At 40.0% G+C, this 25,432-nt stretch overlaps 1 protein-coding gene across 4 annotated transcripts; it reads left to right on the forward strand.

Moving 5' to 3' along the window:
- The first annotated feature begins 757 nt into the window (after positions 1–757).
- On the forward strand, positions 758–24,899 carry LOC133646543 (bcl-2-modifying factor-like). Of its 4 annotated transcripts, none has more exons than XM_062042012.1 (6): positions 758–1,049; positions 6,180–6,307; positions 12,895–13,075; positions 13,693–13,886; positions 21,050–21,165; positions 21,268–24,899. In XM_062042012.1, exons 2-6 carry the CDS (start codon positions 6,272–6,274, stop codon positions 21,353–21,355), a joined length of 615 nt encoding a protein of 204 aa, XP_061897996.1. In that variant the 5' UTR covers positions 758–1,049; positions 6,180–6,271; the 3' UTR covers positions 21,356–24,899. The 4 variants fall into 4 exon arrangements, with proteins under 4 accessions (XP_061897996.1, XP_061897998.1, XP_061897997.1 ...); XM_062042014.1 differs by lacking the exons at positions 758–1,049; positions 6,180–6,307 and adding exons at positions 11,305–11,493; positions 12,444–12,507; XM_062042011.1 differs by lacking the exons at positions 758–1,049; positions 6,180–6,307 and adding exons at positions 11,765–11,989; positions 12,444–12,507.
- Positions 24,900–25,432: the final 533 nt, after the last annotated feature.

Genomic DNA, 25,432 nt, shown 5'->3' on the forward strand with positions numbered 1-25,432 from the left:
TTTGATCTCATCTGTGGTTTAACCTCATATTGAAAGCTTGATAAAAATCCTACAGGAAAACCCTATCAGCATTTCAAAGCCTTGAAGGGCCAGTGTGACGCCTTCACTGGCAGAGAGAAGCCCTTTGTTTGCACTCGAACCCTTTGGATTGTCATAACCCTGGTGTGAGATTGACGCATTCATGAAGAGGGGTTTCCAAGTCTTCATCCTCTGCACGGCTTTGGACACCGCTGTGCTTCCACACATCAGAGGGAGAGGCAGAGTCATGTCCACAGCTGTGAGGACATGCCCGCTTTGAGGCTTTGGAGCTTTAATGTGCCGAGCAGATTAAACAGGCCGGATTTATTAAATGCTCAGTGCCCGTGCAGTTATTCAATCACATTGGCTCTGAACGCCAGTCCCTGCATGTTGCTGCATGATCGTTTATGTTGTTGAACACCCTCGTAGCACCAGCCTAGTCAAATAAGCTCAATACGCTTTTCCAGACTACTCCCGCCAACGAGTAGGCGACGGGCAAACTGCGGTGGGAATCTCGACGAAAGGAGTTTGTGTTTTTAATCGATTCTCCTCACTTAACATGAAAGCATTACCTGCAGTCTGGTAACTGCTGAGCTTGAATGTGTCCCATGTAACACACTGGGTCATGCAGGGCTGTGCAATGTGATGGCAGCCTGCAGAGAAGATCAAACACTTGACCCTTAAGACGGGGTTAGTGTATGTAGAGCAGATAAAAGTGCAACAGCAATAAGTAAGGTTTTTTTTTCCTTCTTCAACAGAGAGGACTTCCATTAGCTACAGGGTGATCCCAAAAAACTCCCAGAATCCCCCCAAAAATGTATTAATTCCTATAAAGGTCCCGCAAACGTAATTTTCTCTGCCGCAGTGTAGAAAAAAAGAAGGCAAAAAAACCCATCTAAAAATAAGTTAAGCCGCTAATATTCTATTTTGTGTTCTATTCTACTGATGTTTTATGGCTGGAGGAATAGCTGAATTGTGCTTGAGAAAGAACAGGAGAAGAAGGACGAAGACCGCACTCAACTACTTTTCCGGTAGGCTACTTATACGTACAGGCACTCTTTTGTAAAATTTTTGAATGTGTAAATATTTCATGCTTCAATGTGTACATCTGCTGCTTATAGATTTGTGTGGCCAGTATATGTACAAAAGAAAATGCGTCCTAAAATGAAGTGGGTGCGGCTTATAATTAGGTGCACGTTATAGCCCAGAAACTACGGTACATTGCTTTTTTTCTCTTCCTTTTTTTATTGGCATTTTCAGTTGCTTGTATCTAGAATAGATCATACTAAATGTTTTTTGCAACAATAAATCACAATTAATTTTTCTCATGGATGAACGACAAAAACGACTTTCTACTAATTATTTAATTCCTTTAATTTTACCCTCAAAGTCCTCTTGTGTCCAGGGAATTACTGCCGTGAGTTTGTAAACATTGCCCAAAACAACAAAAAAATGATTTTGAGAAGATAACAAAATGTATCTAAAGACCCAATATCGATAATATATTGATACTACCCTTGGTACGGACACCACAAATTAATGGATGGATCCGCCCTCGTCTTACGTATTGTGTACTGACTGTGACAATTCTGACACACTAACAGTTGTTGTTATATAGACTCTTAATAATCTACTTGTTAATTGCCTGCTAATTGCTGATTACTTTCTGATGCAACACAGTTCCATCTACACTTCTTTAAACTTTACTGAACACTTATAATTTGGGGTTGTTTAAAGCTATCTTAGTGGCTTGCCTAGGTAGCTATGCCTGCTCCAGGCTTGCTCTTGGCGTTAGCCTCGCCCTCCAGTATGGATGACACTTGATAATGAAGGATGTGGTCATTTGGGAAGACTGGTGTTTATTAGAACTGACATCATCTAAGTCAAACAATAAATAGAAATAGTTATCCATCCATCCATCCATCCATTTTCTACCGCTTATTCCCTTCGGGGTCGCGGGAGGCGTTGGAGCCTATCTCAGCTACAATCGCAGAGCCATAGCTAAAAATACAAAGATAATATAAAATAATTAAAATATAAAGGTCTAACAGAAATACAAATAGACGGAATAGAAATTGAAAGAGTAATTGAAACCAAATTTCTAGGTATGATGATAAATTGAACTGGAAATCTCATGTAAAAAATATACAACATAAAGTAGCAAGAAACACGTCAATAATTCATCCATCCATTGTCTACTGCTTGTCACTTTAATGAATTAAGCAAAACATGTTCTAGACCAACATTCTCTACTGCTCGCAAGTGTTACCATATCAGAGTTATTGTGCAGAAATATGGGTAACAGTGTTACAAAAAAGATCAGTTAGAATAATACATAATGTTAGATATATATTTATGGAATCAAATATACTGAAATTCCACGACATAGTGAATTTGAAAACAGCTAAAATGATACACAAAGCAAACTATAATCTGCTACCCAAGAATATACAACAATTATTCTCAACAAAAGAGGAGAAATATAATCTAAGAAAAACATTGTATTTGAAACATTTGTGTACACGTACAACACTTAAGACCTTTAATATATCAGTATGTGGAATTAAATTATGGAATGGATTAAGCAAATACATCAAATAATGTACTAATATGATCCACTTCAAGAAACTCTTCAAACTTAAACCGTTTACAAAGTACAAAGAAGAAGAACCATGATAAACATTCTGAATATATCTCATCCATCCATTCATTTTCAAGATAATCTTACTCATCTCACCATATGAAATATAATTTACTTCACCAATTATTATTTATTTATTTATTTTTTATTGTTTTTACTTATGGAGTGTATTGGGAATAAATTGAGAACAGGAAGTGACCAAACATTTTAGCAACTGCTATGTAAAGGAAAAGGGGTAGGATTAAATAAACTCTGCTTCTTCCTACTCCTTTTCGAACATGTTGAATAGAGGAACTGGAAATTGTGATGTATCATGTTGTTTGCATGCATGTTCCAAATAAACTCAAAATCAACTCAACTCAACTAAATGGAATAATAATTTACTGCAGAAGAGGATTTCAGCCTCAGATTGTTGCTTGTTTGTTCCTTAAAACAAACAAAAAGGCTGACATTTAGCAAAATAGGCATATATGAGAAGGACCAGCTAGTACGTACCAAAGCGACTGCTTTCAGTTTTTCAGTGTCAAGTTACAAGACTAGGATCAGGTGGCATTGCTTCATAATTAGGCCATGCTCCTCAACTTCACAGTTTCTAAAAGAGGCAAAATTACTTGACCCCTGTACTCCCCATCTGTTCTATTATTTACGCAGTCTTCACCTGAGAAGACCTGTGACTGGTGTGGGGGTGCGCCGAATTGACTAGCAGCCACTCCAGACTCGTGTAGCTAACACACACAGTATGTTACACACACGCCTTGCATGTCAAAGTCTTAAAATTGCAGCAGTTAATAGGCTTAAAACCACCGATCGCTTTGATGACACAATAACAAACCTAATCCCGTAAGAGGTTTAGCATTTATGCTTACTGTATATGGAACTTTGTGTCAGTGTGTGCAAACATCGAAACAAAGATTAAGATGTTGTCGTCTCCTTTGTTGCTATGCCGATCCTGATGATAATATGTGTGAATATGACTGGAAGAAAAATAATAATATCAGGAGGAATGTCAGAAGAGCAATGCTCCTTGTTTTTATCGGGTCACCGCTCCAGCACGATCTCTGCCATTAGGTCAGTGTGCCACACACGCCTCATCTACTGTAAACGGCCAGGATGCGGTTGCCATGGTTGCCATGGAGCTTGTCCAGTATGAGCAAATGATGTTCCCTCCTTTACGGTTTCCAGGCAGAATTCTCGCTTTGTTTTGATGGGAAACTTTACACGTGTAGGAAGCACGTGCCCATATAGAAAACGAGATAACGTGGGGGGAGAGCGAGCTTCAGAGGTTAACAGAGGAAGTAGGGCGTGTGATTGTGCAGCCATGTGTATCTGTGCATATGTATGTGTGTATGCATGTGTGTGTGTGTGTGTGTGCAGGCACTACCATCTGCAAGCATAGCTGTTGGGAAACAGCTCTCTGATGTAACATAAACTGATGCCTGCCTGGGCTCTCCCGAGGATCTTGGACGCCTTATATGAAACATGTTTATGAGCTGCCGATCTCAGTGATAAAAAACACATGTCCAAAAGTGTGTTGGCATTGTCAAAACGGTTTAACAATGTCATCTCAGTCAAGCTTAAAAGTGTATTAAAGTCATTTGTGATAGTGGATTTTAGTGTTTTCTCTGTGCCCGCTGTCAGAAACTCCTCAAGTAAGTCTATTTATATCATGTTGAGCGGCGCCAAGACTTCATGTATATTCATTTTTAATGGATGCTCTATTGGATGCCTGCTTGAGTTGCACTGAGAGTTTTTTTTTATGGCCCAATGATTTCTGCAGCTCCTGCCAAATGAGAAAATACATATCAAACATGTGATAAATAAATCAGCTTTGTTTTCTTAAGATTTGTGCACTAACGTGGATAAATATTATGCTTTTATCATACATGCTTTTTAGCAATGCGTGACCTCTTAAAAGATGTAAATCTCTGTTGTTTTACACTTCTCTTATGTATTTTAAAATGTATGTCTTAATGTATTTATTTTGAAACTGCTCTGTGACATGTGCTGTTGACCTCTTGGCCAGGTCACCCTTGTGAAAGAGATCTTGATCTCAATGGGTTTTCTTATCTGGTTAAATAAAGGTTCTAAAAGGTGAACACAATCTAAGGCCAAACTGTTACCATTTATTGATTTTACTGACCAATTTTTACATAAAATGCTATCGTTCTTAACTAGGCTATGTCTCAATACACCTTTTTTCACTTCCGATAGCCTTCACAGTAGTGACTGATACCGATGTTAATCCGAGACAATATCAACAGGAATCATCCGTACTTTTATTATTTTGTAGCATGGAATGTAACAAAATCAGAATCAGAATCAGAATAGTTTTTATTGCCATTGTTTGAGAACGGGATCACAAACTAGGAATTTTTCTTGGTGCAATCGTGCAACATAAAACACATATAACACAGAATAGGTAATAAAATGAGCCGTAACTGAGCTGTTTCATGAAGTAAAATTATTTAGAGAACAACAGTAGGTATGAAAAACACTAACTTACTTATTATTAACTGTCTGGAACTGACTTATAGTACTCTGTCTTTAAGTTGAAGGGGAGTAGTAATAATTTTTTGGCAACAACAAAGAGGAAAGCAAAATTCATTAGGTTGCAGTAAGTTAAATGATGTGGACACGTTTGTTACTTGGTACTTTCTAATACTTTCTGCTTCGGAGACTTTGTATCTGTAAGTATAATGTGACTAGGATTTTTTTCATACTTGTTTATACTGACAAATGTGGCGTTTTAAGGACACTTAATTAGGTCTAGCTTGTTTGCTATTGTGTGCTTAGCTGTTGTGTAGCTGCCTGCTCCTAGTTGCCTATAGACTACCAATGTTTACCTTTTGTAAAATACTTCACTAAAATACAAGAAACCATTGTGTACTTACTGGAGGACATTTAGCTGTTAACTGGCTGTCCAGCTTGGCAGAAGAGTATCAGCACAAACCATACTACTGCACATTTTTTAAATGATTTTGTAGTTTGGAGTGTTAAAAGAGGTTTGATTACTCAGAACAATACTTCGTGTCTGTAAGTAGTGTGCAACTATAATTATGTGATACTTGTTTATATCGACAAATGTTGGGTTTTAAACTGCAGTATTTTTTAATTAAGGGCACTTGTTATGTATGTCTAGCTTGTATCGGAGAGCTTATATCCGAGGTTTTAGAGGCTAGTCGATATACTTCAATGCTTTGGTTTTTTGGATCGGGACAGCCCAATTCTTAACTGTCGATGCAAATAAGATACTAGTTAGTGATGACTTTCGAGGCACATTTTTCTTGTAAATTATCACCCAGTTTTAAAATTGTAGGAGCTTTTTAATTTTTAAGGTCCAACTGTATTTAATTTCAGATTTTTTTTATGTCTGCACTGTATTACAGTGATATATTCCAAAGACTAATTTTTTCCAATAATTAAACATGTGCTTTCTTGCCCGTCAGCTGCATCTCATTTGTTTTGCTCCAGCACAAAGGAAAGCTGCAACTAACGCTTGCACATCTTTTCTTGTTTACAGTGGGCACTCATGCAAGAAGTGATCGGATTTCCAATATCTCTGTGAATGAGGAATCCAATCCTCTTTTCCAACTCGCATCCATTCCTCTCTGAATGGACAACGGGTGGATCAAAGTACAAAATCTCAGGGTATGTCCTAACACTAGCAACGTAGAGAAAGCAGGGATCCATGAGTTCTCATGCAGCTCTTATGGATGGATGGGCATGGAGTAAGGGAGAAGGGGCTGTGGGAGAATTTGGAGGGTAAGAGGACCAGCTGGTGTTGGATTTATTGATCGGGGATTGCCCTGTAGGCAGGGATGGTGATCAACACCTTCTAGCTCACAACAATACTTTAAGCAACCTACAAAAGTGGCTGTGTAGCTGTCCAACTAACTGGACACAACATTAGGTACACATTACCACAGGATCCAGTGCAATGTGAAACATCCTCCTTCGCACGGTGGATTTGGGGTTAGCTTGTCAGCCTCACAGAGAGGGAACTGAGTGTTTGAAACATCTCAGTCTGAAAATGTTGTTGCCTCAGTCCAAAAACATGCATGCTTGGTTAATTGGAGACTAAGTTGTCCGTAAATGTGAATGTGAGGGTGACTAGTTCAGGCCTGGTTTACACTAAGCCGGATAAGGTTATCCAGGGTAAATCCCACCTAACCTTATCCGTGTATAATATCCAGTGTTGTGGTATTTCAATTAACTGCAATCCAGTGTGCTGTGGGGCCCTATTGTAGTGAATCACACCTGAGCCATCATAAAGTAATACAATCTTTATTAGACATGTAAACAATGTGATAAAGAACATTTTACTTCAATCAAAACATGGATCTAGATATCTGGTCAGGACACTCCTCACTCTTTTGCCTTCACCTTCATTGTCCATTCCTTTTTGGTGACTTTATATACTCTGGACCTAGACGTTGAGTCCACGACATACATGGCGGACAATAACTGATACAGTCTGCTTTGCCAGTCCAAAAGCATTCACTGTTTTCCGTAGTCTTCCCTCGATGGCCAGGTAATACAAAGCACACGCTACCTTTTTTTATCACATCCATGGGAGCTCGCATTCTCGTTGACTCTCCTTCGACAAATGGACAAAGTTTTTTCGGTAAGTAGAATCACAGCTGACCTGGACATTGGAAAGTTCTCTTGCCGTCTGAGAAGTGTTGTATCCCAAATAGCTGCAATCGCTTTCTCTTAAGGTATTCATGTGTGATTTGCAAAAGCGTCTGTACTGACGGAAGGAGAGACACGGGCATGTCTGGATGACTCGTCTTCATATTCCCAGTGGTTAGCTACGAGTTACGAAACCGCTTTATTATGAAGCTGGCTGTGGTACGTTCTTTCTGACATCACTTCCTGTGTGGGTTTGCGGTCTTTCTGGCGTCACTTCCTCTCCGAACTCAGTTTGTAAACGATCAATGAGTCCATACAAAGCTAAGAGCCGGAGATTCAAAAAATACACGGTGCACTTACCGTGTAAAAAATGGTCCGAGGAGGGAGATCTTAAACGCTGGTTTAGTGTGGCTGAAACGGGGCTTAGGCTAAATAATTATTCGTTTAAGGGGTTATCCGGCTTCGTGTAGACAAAGCCTCAGAGTGTACCCCGCCTCTCGCCCCAAATCAGCTGCGATAAACTCCATCAATTAATTAATTAATCAAAGTTTATTTATATAGCCCTTAATCACAAACGACTCAAAGGTCTACAAACTCCAACTTACTCGTGCCCCTCATGAGGACAAGTGGTACAGAAGTGGATGATGCTGTAAGAGAGGTCAAAATGGTCCAAATAATATGATCGGGTTGCAGGTCTAAATACTGCACATGACTGTACAATCCATATTTTGCTCCATTACTATACCTATCAAACCGGAGCATGTTTTTTACTTGTCATTTCAGATTAGGGTTGTACGGTATAGTACTGTGATTCTAATGAATCATTTTTGGTACGATACCGCCTCTGAAACGTATCGGTCCCACAGTCCCCCCACGCCCGCGTCGTCGTCACGTTGTGTCATTGCTGGTTTACGAGCCGACGAGCATGTTCGGCGGCACACAATCACGGAGTACTTACAAGCAGACACAGTGTGTAGACAGAAAAGGGAGAACGCTCCGACGCATTTTGGCTTAAAAACTGACGATAAAGGTGAAGTTATAACACTGAAACGCCCTCAGGAAGAGGTGCTTTAAGACATGACTAGCTAGCTAGCTGCTAACGTCCATCCACCGTCTGCAGCGTTTTAGCCACTTCTAAATCACTAATCCTGGTCTCCATGGCGACAAATAAAGTAAGTTTCTTACAAGTATCATCCCTGCAGGACGAGGAATAGCTAAACATGCTTCACTACACACGTAGCTCACCAGCGTCAAAATGTAAACAAACGCCATTGGTGGATCTACACCTAACATCCACTGTAATGATATCAAGTACAGGCACGTATCTAGTCGATACTTCTGCGATTACGTCGATATTTTTTGGTATCACAACATCTTATTTCGTTTTTTTTAATGTATATTATGTTTATAAACTCAGGAAATATGTCCCTGGACACATGAGGACTTTGAATATGACCATTGCATGATCCTGTAAGTACTTGGTATCAGATTGACTTGGTATCTAATGTAAAGTATCAAACAACAGAAGAATAAGTGATTATTACATTTTAACAGAAGTGTAGACAGAACATGTTAAAAGAGAAAGTAAGCAGATATTAATAGTAAATGAACAAGTAGAATAATAATTAATTTTCTACCACTTGACCTTAATAATGTTGACAAAATAATAAAATGATAAATGATACAATATGTTACTGCATATGTCAGCAGACTAATTAGGAGCCTTTTTTTGTTAACTTACTACTAAAAGACAAGTTGTCTAGTATGTTCACTATTTTATTTAAGGACTTAACTGCAAACATATGTTTAATGTACCCTAAGCTCTGCGATGAGGTGGCAACTTGTCCAGGGTGTACACCGCCTTCCGCCCGAATGCAGCTGAGATAGGCTCCAGCACCCCCCGTGACCCCGAACGGGACAAGAGGTAGAAAATGGATGGATGGATGAGTACCCTAAGATTTTTTGTTAAAATAAAGCCAACAATGCAATTTTTTTGTGCTCCCCTTTGAAGATGTGTTGTACTGGTGGCACCACGTGATTAGTGCCAAACTCCACCCCACCCAAGAGGACATCTCCAACCCCATTTAATTGTTGTGCTGAATATTTAGGGATCTTTAACAACTAGTCCTATTAAGAATCCTTAGAAAAGTTGCGAAAAGTATCAAAATAATTTTACTACCGGTACCAAAATATTGGTATCGTTACAACACTATTTCAGATAGAGAGTTAGACACATAGACACATAGATAGATAGAGAGATACAGTGTTTGATACTTTACTGATCCTTTGCAGGAAGTCACTTACGCAGCGACATTTACAGGCAGTGTAATATAAACCACAATAAACAAATTAAACTAAAAAAAGAAAAGAAAATTCAAACAGAATACAATAAAATAGAAAATACTACAGCCTTCTTTGTGCATAATCAATTCTTGTGTATTAAGATCATGCACCTAATTGTGCAGAGTTGAAATGTTCAATTGATGATTGTTATTAGGCTATAAATAATAATCTTCACAAATGAATTTCACATTAAATGCAAGGCCTATTCATAAAGCAACACTTATCTTACATCAGGGGTGTCCAAAGTTTTTCCACTGAGGGCCGCACATGGAAAAATTAAAGCATGTGGGGGCCATTTTGATATTTTTCATTTTCAAACCATAACAAAATATATGCATTTTTTATTTATTTTACCTGTAGGGATCCCGGGGACCATAAAGGGTCTCAGTCATTAAAATGTTACAAATAAGTCAGAATATTATATTTTTTAAATTATTTAACGCTTACAGTAAATCTCTATATCAACTTCAAGTTGATATAAAAAAAATGTTTTATGGCTTTTCTGTCAAAAACAACTTAGTTTTTTTTATAGTAAAACTGAAATATGCAGTTTTTAGTAATTAGAGCCCTAAAAGATCAATAATGCAGGACACCATTGATTTTAATTCTTTCATATTTTTGAGTAATCACAGTGAAAAGATAAATAAAAAATCACTAAATATATTTGGGATCCAAAAGGTGCCCCACTCATAAAGTGATACATTTTTATTAGGTTTTTCTTTTACTTTCAACACTTAAGTTACGAGATCAACTTCAGATATATCTGTCGATTTTATGCTGGAACTATTATTTTGTTTGTTTCATGCGCTTTTGTCAAAGAAAACTTTGATGTTTTTATATGGCAACTACACAATATATGCAATATTTACCACATAAAACATTTTAAAGTGAAATATTTGAGTAATTGGAGCCCTGAAAATTATTCATTATAACATGGATTTGTTTTCATTATTATTATTTTTTGAGCAATGGCAAAAAAAGAAAAATGAAGAAAGACAAAAGAAAAGAAAACAGCCTGCATGGCAGCTTTTGTGTCAACATTGCAACTTTTTCTCGTTAGATTTCACCTCATTCCACTTTTTTTAATGTTCTTTTTTATTTTTACAATAGTATTTCCAGAATGTGTGGCGGGCCGGTAAACAATTAGTTGCGGGCAGCAAATGGCCCCCGGGCCGCACTTTGGACATCCCTGTCCTACATAAATACGTAGTCGAATGTTAGGATTAACATATGAATACCACTGATAAAATGATATTAACCTCACACAAACGTCCCATTGTGTCACACATGTTTGTGTTTACTAATGCTGCTATGGCAGGTGTATGTTGTTACATGGCACGACTTAATCACCACTGTGCCTGCTGGCTGTGTGTGTGTGTGTGTGTGTGTGTGTTGTGCAGGAGTTGTGTAGTAGCAGTGTGTGTGTGTGTTTGGAACCACATGAGGATAGTAGTAGCTACCGAGATCGCGTGAGAGTGGGAATTTCCCGTCCACGTGTCTGAATACGCGCTGGAGGGGGCGGGACAACAACAAATACGACGATTGGTTGCAGAGAGGGACTCTTAAAGGGGAGTACACCTTCCCCATTGAAGAGCACGGCTTTAAAGTCGGACAAATAATAGCGTCTTTAAAGAGGCGTGTTTAACAGCTGGTGAAGCCACGCCCTGCTGGTGGAGTTTAGTTTTGCAGCTGACGTCGGCGAAATGAAATCGGCTTGTTGCAGTTTTCCCCCCAGAATGGAAGTTGTCTTGACGGAGATACTGGCTAAACTTGGCTGACCTGGCAGGATATTAACGTCGGTCTTCTCCTTTTTTTTCTCCCAGTCTAAGTCCGCGTTAACAACGAAGCCTGTGTGTCGGGTAAGTTCCTTTTACACCGTTTTAGCGCTGTTGTGTGCATACCGGCGAGTCGGCTTTTAGCCAAATAACAGTAAAACACTTACATTTGTCATCTATTTTATCTACTGTTCGTGACGCGAAGAAACCGAAACTAAGACGGCGTTCACATATTTTACCGGCTTTTTTAAACAACACGAATGTATAAACAGCAACAATGTTTAATATGCTATAGAAAGAAAGGTATTGCAAACTGTATTGTCTGTATATTTGCAACAACAGGAACTTATTTCAAAAATTGTGTCACAGTTTTTTTTGTGCTTATTTTCTAAATATATATTTTAAACTATTCTGTGGATTGTTGTTCATTTGCTAGGTGATCATAAAGATGTTGGGAGTGATGAGAATATAAACAAAGTGCACAACCCCCACTCCTTCCATTGGCTGTATTGTGTGTTACAGCAGGGGGAGCCATGACACAAACACTGCAGTGCTCACTGCTGTGCAAAGAGCAATTCAGGTTATCTGCAAATGTTTTGTGTGGCTCATCTGAGTCTGATACATGTTTGTCTAAACAAAGGATGGCGTGGTTTTACACACAGTGTTGATTGTGAAAGCAGACCGTATACATGTATGTATGTATGTGCATGTATTTATATATATATATATATATATATATATATATATATATATATATATATATATATATATATATATATAGGCCATTTTCAGGGCACACCAATCTGCTTGTGTGGGGTGAAGAAAAATGAAAACTTCATGTCAGGGAGTTGGCAAGCAGAGATTGAACATTTTCCACCAAGACTGTTATTACTCTTTTTCTGAGAGCCCTAATTTGGTTGTGTGGTAGTAGCCTAACCCTGTATTACAACTCTTTGTTGACTCGGGGATTAGCTGGTGAAGGAACTTGTATTTCACCCATATTTTGATAACTCTTTGACTCCTCTGTGACTCAGGGATAAGCGCAGTTCATCATTTGTCACTGGAGAAGTACGCTTCTTGCCATTTGGCAGCACGGATGTAAGATTATTTATTTTCTTCAAAGTGTGCGTGTCTTATAAATTGTGCAATGTTTTTGTTTGAGGGTCAGCACTGACAAAATAATTGTTTTGGCTGTTTAATGTAACTTAAGCAACCTCCCTAACCGCAGGGCACTATGTGGTTTCATCACTGAAATTAGTAAAGCTATTATCTGTCCACAAATGGAGGCTCTTTCGTTTACGCAGCTTGTCCACTGTGTTTTTTATTGACTGAAGTATGGACATTAAAAACTAACAGAAACTAGATTGTGTACTATGTTAAAACATGTAGGTTACATATTACAAAGATGAAAAGTCTACAACTGTACCTGTATGTTGTCATTGCTCACATTTCACCTTTCACTTATTTAACCTGCTCACCCTGTAGAGTCCCCGCATGGAGGATGAGGAGGATGATGTGTTTGAGCCAGACCCCCACTGCTGGCATACCACATTCAAGGAGATAAAGTGTGAAGAGCGGGCTACACAAACACCTGGCCCCGTCCTGGCATCAAACTACGGCATGCTGCCCTGTGGAGTCGCAGAGGAGCCAAGACCACTCTTCTACGGTGAGTCTGCGCACATCGCAGATGAGGAACTGCAAGGGTAAAGAAGAACATTGCCTTGTGCGTGCGAGGCAGTGTTATAAAACCCAAACACGAAGCTTTAATGTGAGACGGGGCTGTGAGAAATGGGTAAGCGCGGTGCACTGATGAGACCCGTGGCGCCTGATAGTCGTGATCACGGCAAGTTTTTATGGCGTGCGTGGAGTGTACCCAGCTGCTTTGCTATTCAAAAGGCGCCAGGCTGCCATTGTGACTGAGCGGACATGACAGGGGTGACTACCTGTAACTGATTATCAGTGACAGCAAAGTTTCAATGGCACCATATGCTGTACAAGCAATCATTGCAGGGTTGCTCCATAGCGACAATAGAAACTGACCTTAAGTCTCTCTAGGTGACTGCGACTTTTAACACTGTAAAATGACTCATCGTGGTTGGCTCAAATGAAATCACAGCAACTGTGAAAGTTAAGTTTGAAGCCAAGCAGATTGACTCCTGCTTTAATTATTGGCAAGTCATGATCATCATCATAATAGACACACTTAAAAAAACATCAGGTATCACTGCGGTTGCTAATATTTATTGCATGTCAATACTAAATTCAAGCCTTTGCTCTCAACAGGCAACGCAGGATTTCGATTGCACTTCCCGGCAAACTTTGAGCTTGTTAGGGATCAGGTGGTACCGCTACTAGAGAGTGAAGACAGGATGGAGCAGCTACGTCAGCGACAGCCTGTGCCACGCAGCGTGGAGGTCTGCATCGGTCAGAAACTCCAACTGATCGGAGACCAGTTCCATCGGGAACAGTTGCAACTGGTAAGTAAACACACATACTGTACATATAACTCTTGCTATATCTCTTATAGGTATACTTAGGGTTGTAAATAACATCTGGGTTGGCAGAACACTGGGAATACCTTGGAGCCTCAGCAGACTCATTAAAGTTGGCCGTAATGGAGATAGACATATTTCATCTTAAATTACACTGTCCATTGGTTATTATTGTGTGTTGAATATAATTGTTCTGTATCATAAAGGGGATGTTTTTACTATTTTGCTTATTCAGCAACAGGCAATTGGTAATATAAAAGATACAATATTGGTAATTGAGACTAACTCTATCTCTGTGATTATTATTGACACATATTCTTATCCACACAAAAATTAAATACCATCTGATTGATTAGCTCATAGTGTGATTCTATAAACTGAACGATGTTAAGTGTGCCACATTAGGAGCTACGTTTGTTTAAGAAAGGTAGGCCATCTCTTTAAGTCCAGCAAAGAGTTATGTTGAGTCAGAAGTTTGTTCTTCTTTATTGTGTTTGCTCTGTATTTGCTTTGGAGAGGCAGTGTGTGCGTGTGTTTTTGTGTATGGGCCCCCCCTTCCCGTCCCCTCAAGCCAAAGACCAGGACAGCCCTTCCCCCACCTCACCAAGCCCTCCTCTGGCCTCCTCTGGCCTCCTCTTCCTGTTTACTTCTCTCTCACCCCCTGTCCTGTTTTCTCTGTGTGGACAGTGATGTAGGCATGTGGCATGGAGGATGCTTGGCCTCAGCACACCATGCCGTGGTCAGGGTGACACTGTCTGCTAAGTCACTGTGCTGCCCAACATCACTTTCATGTTTTTTATGTGCGGCTTGTAATACCGTATTCCACGTGCCTCCTTCTTTGCTTAATTCAATTCTCCTGTTGCTCAAGAGGTTAATAGTATTCACACACACACGCACACATACACACACGCACACACACAAAAGCAGAAGTGGCGGGAGTGTGTAAACATGAAACCTGAAGCTGAACGCGTGAGCCCGAGGGGAACAGCTGTGGTTCCAGGGAGTCTCCAGTCAGCCCCTTTTACTGGGCGAGGAGTGGTCAGCCAAGAAACCATAATAAGACGTTTACACACACATATGTGGGGCGAGAAGGAGGGGCGATGTACAACAGTCAATGAGGTCATGAGCATGAGAAATCAACCTCAAATTAACAAGTACAGTGGTGCTTTGGGCCAAAGGTTATATACAATTCATAATTTTACCCAAAATGTGGGCGAAATTGTCACTATGAACTGTCATCTTGCGTTCACTGCGAGTTACGTGAAGTATGCAGACTCGCATTCTAAACCCTGCGTTTCATAGTGTCCAGTATGACCAAATATTAGTGAAATGCTACATCTTGGAGTTGACCTCTTTTTAAGCTGAAGAAGGTGAAGGGTAGTTAGTGGTGTTGTGAAACCACTAACTGTTTTTTACATCTATTGGTAGCAAAGACAGGGTTTTGTTTTATTTTACAATACTTCTCTTTTGTTTGACAGTTGAGAAGGTTAAAAAAATAATTAAGGTTGTCAAACTTAACGGGTTAATGCAGATTAATCGATCATTATTATTTATTTGATGAAAAATGTCTCTCAATTAACCCTAAAGGTAGCGCAGAATGAGTCAAAATTCCCGAAAACGTCTCTGGCAACGCAGTTGATCTGGTAGTGACAGGCTGCTCAACCAAACAAGTATAAAAGATGCTAACAGCATACAAAAAATATGACTGACAGTCGACCGACTGTCCTGACTATTATGCACACTCTTCACAGGAGCACTTCCAGCCTATAATAGCCCAAAAATAGTAAACGGTCCAAAATAACATAGATAATGTTTGTTTTCAAAAATAGTTTTTAGTTGAAATGAACATGGTGTTAAAGTGGCGTATAATCAACATTTTAATGGTTAGGCATCATTAAAAATAAGATGTGTGCGGTGCATCGCTGACTCTTTCTTTTTCCAGTTTTGTGGAAACGTTAATGTTTAAACGGTACTTAAAACAATATGAATTCAACACAGGTCGACCAGCACCCCAGATAGGATTGGCTTGGAACGTGCAGGTTCCATTGTTGTCTTAAAGGGGACCTATGATAAATTTAGTCTACATTCAAAACACTTCCTTGTGGTCTAGATAATATGTATTGGATATGCTTTGGTGTAAATTCTGCGTACAATTTGCAGTCTTATTTATAACCTGTTTTTGAGGCTCTCTGCAAGATGTTAGTTTCTGAAGGCGTTCCCAGATTGCAAATGGAACCACGCCCCACCCTCTCCAAAAGTATCATAATTTATTATTTGAAAATTTACACTATTTAGATATAGGTCTTGAAGTTGTCACCGCTGTTTTTTTTCCAGACATTGTCGAAAAACATTTTCATAACATTCGGTACACCTGCACACTCTCAAATCGATTGAGGGAGTGCATAAAAACAGCTGCATTTAGCAGCACTTATTTCACTGCATGTCGCACGTAGGTGTTATTATGCGCATGCCAAGATTAGATGAAATTGATACCATATCCTACCTTCTTTTGTGTTTTCTCATAGCCTGAAGTATAGGGAGAAGACCAACAGAGGCATCTAAAACGGCGTGCAAGCTCACGCCAAAATGCATGGGCCTTATGACTTGACACGTTGGCATCATTTAAGACAATTATCCAACATTGTAGCAATATTTATTAGTCACAAAAAGATCAAATTCATCACAGGCCCCCATTAAAGCCTCTTCCTCTTCCGCATGCAATTCTTCTACAGAGGTAAAAAACAATGATTTTCAAATGCACTTATCAAGCTGCAGTTGATTATACCGCAGTTCAGAAGTGACTCATGCATCTTGACTCTGGCAACATACACTCAACAAAACATTTTGTCAGGAGTGTTGCAGTACAGTGTGGCTGCATGGGCCCGCTGGCACACGACTACAGCCAAAGCAGAGGATGTGGCTTGTGCTTCCCTCTCAGTTTGGGTGAGCAGCAGTGGGGCTGGAGCCCAGGTGAGGTCACATCTTGACAAGGGGAATGACAAGGCTGTGCAGTGGTGAATAGGACGGGTGCCTCATGTTGAGGAGAATGAGGATTAATTGAAGCAGAGTACTGCAGAAGTACAGTTTTTCTGTGTGCGAGTGTGTGGTTTTGGACGTGTGCAGCCTATGGTATCCTAACTGTGTCGTACAGTTGGGCATCAGCGTGCTCACACATGACCACGATAAGTTTTTTTTTACTCTTTGCCATTACTGCTCACGATCACAAAGGAAAAAAACCCGCTGTTGCTCAATAATAGTGTTAGTGTTCATCCGTTTTCATTCTTGTCTGCTGCTGTCAGTGGGTGATTGCAGTTATTCAGTGCAGACACTTGTCCCTGAGCCTTCCAAGTGCTTGGACTGCCATCTGTTTGATGGATCTGGGAGCGCCGCGGCTGTGAGGGTCTTCCGTGGGAGCCTGCGGCCCCCTTGGCAAAAGTAGGGATTAGGTAGCGAAGGAGCGCCGGAGGATGCTGACAGATAAATTGCTCTTCTGTCAGAGAGGGCTAGAGGGGACACTCCAGTCCCCAGAGGATTGCCAACATTAGCTGACCCGCCATTTGAGACGTGGCGATAATGACAGTCACAATGGCAGGAAGACGGCTCCAGCCTGCACGGGGCAAGGAGCGGAGTTAGGTTTCATCCGTGGTTGTTTTTTTTCAGATATGACTCCTAGTCCTTTCGATAGGAGGTGTTGAAAGCTGGTTTTAATATTGTGTGCATGCGTGTTCACCAGCAACGCACTTAAGTTTATCCCTTTATTCCTCTTATAGCACTTTGCAGTAGGAAATAAATAAATACAATGAGTTGGATATTAACTTTTTTGTTGCCACAGCCAACGTCATTATGGTTGTTTTTCTTTGACTCCTTTCTGCCTCCCTGCTGAATTTTTTCCCCCCTCCTCAGAGACGGACCTGCTTTGCAGCAGAGATAAGGGTAAGTTTGCGAACAGCAGCTGGCTTGAGCGACAGCCCACACGGGACACTGATAAAGCGCATCAGCGGGGCGTTGGAGTGACGACACAGAGCATCTGGCTAGACTCTACCGAGCTGTCGCCTGCTAAATATAGAGCCTCATTTTGACAGTTGGTGGCATGAGTTATTTCTAAGTTGTGACAAGCCTCGCTTCGCTCTGTCTCAGTGTCACTCTCTCTGCTCGATGGAGTAAAGTGCAAAAGGTCACTGTCAAGGCAATGTTATGTTTATCTTTCTAAAGATGAATTTGTCTTGTAGTAAACACTCTGGTCTGACATTCCAACGGTACGCATTCTGTTGTTCTGCGGAAAGTGCTTTCACGTTGTAGCCTCTTTTGGACTTTAGGCGCTGTTTGACACACTAAGTGATTAATAGTTAACAAGCTTATTTATGCTGAGTCATACACAATATGTTTTGAATGGGATACAAGCAACTTCTCTGTTGAGCTCCAATGTCCTTACAGTTTCCGTTGATTTCTTTAGTTTCTGTGCGTCACTGCTAATTATTTCCTTTTCTTGTTCCTTCAGCCGAGTAACTGTAGACCTTTGCTTTACGCAGTCGCAAAGGTCTGCCAAGCACAGACACGTTCGCTTGAAACAATCCCACAGATGTGTCAGGGGGGAGCTCTTCCACTCCTCTCTGCATATCCATAAGACTGTTGTTTACATGAAGCAGACTTTCTCTTATCTAATATTCCCTAAAGTACCCCCATTTAAGGTAAACAGATCACACGATGTAGAACTCATAACAAACGCTGACTTTTATTTTCTTACCACTAAATAACTTAGTTGGAAGTAAAGACATAAAGAGCCTGATTGGAAGTTAGCCAAGCTTACGCAACACTTCGCCACACAATTATGTAAGTATTGACGTTCTTTGGTTTAAACTCAACAACACTTAACAGCATTTGGACTGCATCCAAAATACATGCGTCAATAATGTTACTGTTATAAACAGTAGCCAAGGGATAACACTTTTGTAGAAAACTCTTGTCGTCACTCTACGTAGCAATTAGATCAGTTACTTATGAATAATCGATTAAATAAGAAAATTCTACAATCTTGACTGTCATTGCCATGGCAACTGCAGAACACCAACATAGTAGCCTGTAAAATAAGCGTCCTAGCTCTTATTTCGAGGTTGTGTTAGCAAAAGAGCTCTTCAGAGTTGTATGGTGTGCTTGTAGTTTGGCTGCAGTCCAAAATGATTATATGGTCAGTGGTCAGGTCAATTCATACGCCAGTGCAAAGATGAGTGAGTAGATTGACTGTTGTACTCGGTGACATATTTTTCTACAAAATACACACCTACAGGACTTCAGATAAAACCAAAGTCATTTGCAAGTTTTGCAGCAATGACTTTTATTTTAAATACCTAATCTAATACCTATATAAGAGCAAACCACATTTTTCAGGCAAAGAAAATTACTAGCACAAACAAAATATAGGGGTCTTTTTTTTATTGTAATTGAAATGATACAAGCAAGTAATAATTATCTGTGATTAATTGAAATACAAAAGGATGATTGATCTGATTAAAAAATGTCAACGTTTGACAACGCTAATTTAAAGACAAATAATTGTTTTGTTAATAGTTATTAGTATCAATATGTGAGCTTTTTTATGTTATATTATTCCTTTTTGCTGTATTTTCCCCTTTTTGAAAAATGGCAACCACTTTGGGCACCCCCCTGTTTACGGATTTCTCCGAGAGGGCAAAGTGTTATCAAAGCTAGGTTCACACTGCAGGTCAATTCCGATATTTTTGCCCTGTGTCTGTTTTTTTTAATAATCAATTTGAACAGTACAATTCAGATTTTTTCAATGTGATCTACGCCTCATTCGTATGTAGATATAAATCCGATATGTATCCGATGCCACTGCAGTCTGAACGATTTGGGTCGCGCTAACCCGACCCAAACGTCTTTAAAAAGCGACAAATGTAAAAAAAATTCGCCAAAGTACATGATCACGATAAGAAATTGTGGACAAATAAGCAGAAAACAAAAATAATACATTTTTAATATCACGTCAATGTCCCACCACTCCTGACCTACACGCTCCTCGGAACACATGTGAAAGACAATGCTCCACACACTGCAAAAGCCAAACTCCTCTTCCTTCTTAGGCTCCTGTGCCAAATAGTTTGGTTAAGAAAATATTGATCCTGGCATCACAAAATAGTTGAAATTACCACAATTGCTGCAGGAGTGAGCCCTACAAGAATTGGAGCCATTTTTACTTCCATAAACAAACTAATGCGTGTTAGAGGTCATGATATTCAGGGACCCATTCCGTTCAAATAAGAAATCACTTTTTTTTGTAATGTGAACAAATACATTAAAAGATTGTATTTAACAAACAAAAACGACAGAAAAAGCCTTGTCTCTGCCACAGCAAATCAATGAATGTATAGGAAACACTGCATTTGTAAACCTTCTAAAGTTGTACAATAGAACCTCAAGGAAAGCTGTTTACTTTCTGTTTGGAGTTTACATTTTTGGGCATCGGGTATTCCATTACATTATTTTACATCGGGCATACATTTCTCAATTAAATTTTCAAATTGTGTAACCAACCTCATGAGTGTTGTTTGAAGTTACGCTTTATTTGAAGGCAATAATAAAGAGAAGTAGAGCAAATCCAATCTTGTTTACAATTGCTCATAGACTGAAATAGCTGCGGTACTATCAGGATTGGTGGAGTCTGCCTTATATCCAAAGACGAGCTGGCATTCTGCTACTGTAAGTCTCTCGTGCAAACACGTCCATCCCAGAAGCTCCCTGCCTCTCATCACGAACTCCCTAATCCCATTCGATGCAATTAACTTATCCAAGCTCCTCAACGGCTGAGATAGTATTATCCCTGTGATCGCACACAGTCCAATTGGCTGAGAGTCTCCTCCTGTACCAGAAACATTATAAAAGCCTCATCATATTCACCACTGCCAAATGGTAGGATTAGCACACGCAAAGAAATAATTTTCTCGACGTGGTGATAGAAAAGATGGCCGTGGAAATATCAGCATGTGGTTTGGTCTCAGTAACCTTTTCACTGTGCTCATGGACGCTCAGCAAACACAAATGTATGTTTACAGCCCGGGTTTATTTATAACCCAGTGCTTTTTGATTGTGTTTCACTTGGTGCCGAGCCAACGTCGGTCTGTTTGTCATTGCAGTATCATCGAAACCAAAGGAACCAAAGGGGGCTGCTGTGGTGGCGCCTGGCCACAGCTCTGCTGGGCCTGATCTTTGACGGGGGCTTCTTTGCTGGACGAGGAGAAGCGAGACGGAGGTGAGGCAGTCTTCCCCTCGTGTCGGTTTTAATCATCTCCACGAGGAACTGGACTCCCGATGGCACTGTCAAATCTAACACGGGTCTGTTTGCGGGGAGTAGTGGAAGAGTCGGGATGAGAAAGGTCACCGCGGGACGGAGACCACCAACTTTTATACAAGGTTTATTTCTTTTCAAGAAGATGCCATGATACCCTGAGATTCTTCTACAGGACAATGTTCATATTTTGCTATAAGTGTGGTGTAGTAGTTTTGTACAGTACAATGGTCTTGTTCAATTTTTTGCACTTCACAATGTATTCTTTTTAATGACCTCCACAGACCCTGGGAATGCCTTATTCTAATGTTTCCTGCCGCAAAGAGTATTGAGATATTTTTTTTCTTTTGTGAAGATTTCCAGCTAACCGCTCAAGTTGAATTACTCATCTCCAAAGAGGCAATTTCTCAGAACAAAGCATTTTGCACCTCACCTTGATGTTACATTCAGCCTAATAAGTTTTCCCCCTCGTCCCCTCATCTATTTGCTGTAACACCATATTCACTTTGAGCATCATCTTGCAACAGCATTAACTGTTTCTGTACATGAAATGCCTGCACAGTGCACACCAAGACAAATATTTAGTCAGACTACATATTACATGTCGAAATTCAAGGAAGTATCACGAGGTGGAGTTAGCGGAACTGATCGATGCTCACTACTCAAACAAACCTGAGTAAAGAAGTGTCCAGACTGCAAGGTTATTAATAAAAAAAAGCCTGTTATGGTTTGAATACACTATGTAAATGAAAATATTGAGACACAGCTATGATGTAAAGGATCATTCCATGCTTCTAATGTGTCCCCATGCACAGAGCGAGGTCCTGCTTTGAAGAGTTTACTATTATACCATCCATCCATACGTTTTCTACCGCTTGTCCCTTTCGAGGTCATATAACCATTAACTCTCAAGGGACAAAAGCTGGCTTTTTTGTTCTTTCAGTCATTTTTGTGATATATTTTTGACCATCATCTTTTTGTTTTTTACCCTAAGAGTTGAAATTTCAATTTCCAATTCTTTCACAGGTAAAATAGATGTTCGATACACCACATATTCCACAATGACCCAAAGCAGGGGCGAATAGAACAAAATATACAGTAAAAAACAGGACATATACAGTCCTTTATTTTTCAAAGGGCATAAAACATTTAGGATTATTTTTATTTTATTTTACTTTTTTGCCCACATAACTCAATCAATGTCAGCCATGAACAAAAATACCAAACATGGGGTGGGGTGTAAGCCCTAAAAAGCTTTATGATCAAACAATTAGTAAGGGTGCTGAAAAATGTATTCACATCCGAATCGCAATTCTTATATATTCGGATTCTAAATCGATTCAGAATTTTCTAAAATGTATAAAAAGGTTTTATTTTTTGGTTAAAGGCTAATTTTTTTTCAAATATGTTTTTTATGCCATATCGGTGTTTACTTGATGTGTGTATGTCATATGTCGGTATGTGACCTGTTTTATCATATTGTTTTCTCCCTAATGATATATTGCAAACACTGGTCAAATCTGAATTGAATCATGAGTTGATGTAAAAATCAATTGCACATAACCAATTTAAACCTGTAATATTATCTGATCTAAAGGACTTCAAAACGGTCAAAATAAGAAAAAAATGCATGTTTGATATTTTTGTTCAGGATTGATTTGTATTGAGGAAATTAAATAAAAAAAACTTACGCCCTTCAAAAACTAAAGGCTTTTATGTCCAGTTTGGCTTCAAAGATAATTAAAATGGAATGTCCCCAGATAGTTAAAAACATTTAAGGCACCTACCCCAACATCTCAGAAAGTCTTCCCAGAAGCTGTTATAGACACAAAGAGATGACTAACTCCACCCTATCTTCCTTTGTTCCACAATGGCGATGTGTCCCGATATTTTTGCCCATAAAATGTGTCAAGCGATCTGCTGTAATATTTTCAAATCCCAGACACACAAGATGGTAGTGCTCTGATGTGTTGTATAGAATGTTTGTTTTTTGGAAAGGTGTAACGCTCGTGCACTAAACGACCACATGAGTCAAGCCAATTGTGTGCTCAGCGAGATCAGCGCTTCCATCTTGTTGCAAGAACGTTCCATCTTGTTGCGTTTTTGATCCATGTTATTTGCAGACCTCCATGCCCTTGAAGTGGAGCTGAGGATCCACTGTTTTTGCACTAGTACGCCCTTTAAAGAGTTCCGCTTCTTAACTAGACTAGCCCCGTCTTACATGAAGACGTTCATGTCGCATTTTTTTCAATCAGTGTTGACTAATCGCAGTCAGGACTGGAAAGAGAGCGGTGGCGACTGTGTCACGTATCTGCAGTTTTCGGTGTTGTTTTCAGTCCATCTGTGCAACAAGATCTCCTCCTCTCAGGCAACTTTAATGGGATTTCCGCCCGCTTTGAACTCAACAGGGTGACCCTTGTATTGTCTTTGGTGCTCCGATGCAGATGTGAGGCAGTTGTATTCACACCATCACTGGCTGTGCAAATTGAAGACTTGTTATTATTGTTGAAATACACTGTCGAAGATTTTATTTTTCCACTGATGAACACAGGCCAACTTTTGGACCCACGGAGCAATATATTAATGACTTGCTCCTAACAATGTGTCAAGTTGATCATTTTTAGGGGTTTCCTTTGTTATCCGCATATCTCAGGGACAAGGTTTTGAGGGCCGCCGGGGACCTTGAGATTCAGTTACAGTGTTGCCCCCGCCCCCATGACGAAACCTCGTCTCCAGGGGTGGTTACTTAGTTTTTTTTAATCCCGATTACTTCAAACAAAGGTACAGTTCAAGCAGGGAGCCAGAGGCGTACTTGTCGTGTGCTGTTGGTGACGGGGGCTACGGAGTGTGTAGTTAGGAGGCGTGCGACGTGCACTGAATGTTGTTGTAGTTTCCTGCGGATCCTCAACGCTGAGCCAGTTATCGTAGTGCCCCGTGCCATCACTGGAAGTCCTCTTCGTACCACTCCTTTAAGATACACCTCTTGTTCATTAGTTCACTTTCTTTGTAATTTATTTCTTTGACTTTATATTTATTTTTTATTTTTTTTAATATTTGCCTCTTTCTACTGTAGACACGTGTGTGTGTGTGTGTGATCGATTCTTGTTATTTTAAGTTCTAGCCTTTGACTTATTCCAGGTTGTCTGACATGAAGAGCAGCAGTTTGGTAAAAAAAAAATACAAATTGACTTTAATGGGCTAAGTTTGCATCGGCCATATTGGATGTTGCATTGCAGGCTAAATTGGATTTGGTTATTCACTACAGTAATTTCCGGACTATAGAGCACACCTAAATATAAGCCATTTGGACTCATTTTATTTCGTGCATATATTGACCACAAACGTCAATAGACAACAGGTACACACATTGAAACATGAAATATTTACACAGGCGTTTGTGTTCATTCACACATGACACAAAAGACAGTGTCTAACACAACATACAGTAGCCTACTGGGCAAGTCATTGAGCGCTCTCGTCACCCTTCTGTGTGCGCTGCGGTCGCCTTCTTCAGTGTGGAAGTTGCTTTGTGTGCTGTTTTGTCTGCCGTGTTTTCGCTTTCACTTTTGTCTCCAGGCGCCCGTTGCGGTTGAAGGATTTACGTTCTGTGCGGTGGCTGTTTACCTTTTCCATGGCCGGGTCGATCGCCTTTGGTTTTAGGGCAGAGTCGTGTGCATTTCGTGGGGTCTTCTCCATGACTAAGTTGAGTCCATGCACTAAGGGCCTGATTTACTAAGATCCAAATACCACATGCTAAACAGTGTTTGCAATCTATAAAATAGTGTGTACTAATACTGGCCGTGTTGCGTGCAATGTACTAACACTGCGTGTACAATTGAAAAGCTGTGCATACAGCCTAATTTAAATGATAATTTTACGTGTACTATACAGGGCATCACCACGGAGACACTTGATCATTTACTGCACATTCATGTTATCATGATCCTACCTGTGGCCTTTTGCTATGTTTTCAAACATGCAGGAGACATCTACCACTTTTTATGGGCATTTAGAAACAATCCTGCAGTGCATCTACAATGAAACCATTTTTTTTTTTCAGCTAAAGGTTCACTCATTAGAGTTAAGTTAAAGTACCAATGATTGTCACACACACACAAGGTGTGGCGAAATAAATCCCTGCATTTGACCCACCACCCTTGATCACCCCCTGGGAGGTGAGGGGAGCAGTGTGCAGCAGCGGTGGCCGCGCCCGGGAATCATTTTTGGTGAT

The sequence above is a fragment of the Entelurus aequoreus genome, linkage group LG03, assembly GCF_033978785.1.
Source record: "Entelurus aequoreus isolate RoL-2023_Sb linkage group LG03, RoL_Eaeq_v1.1, whole genome shotgun sequence".
Taxonomy (NCBI): domain Eukaryota; kingdom Metazoa; phylum Chordata; class Actinopteri; order Syngnathiformes; family Syngnathidae; genus Entelurus; species Entelurus aequoreus.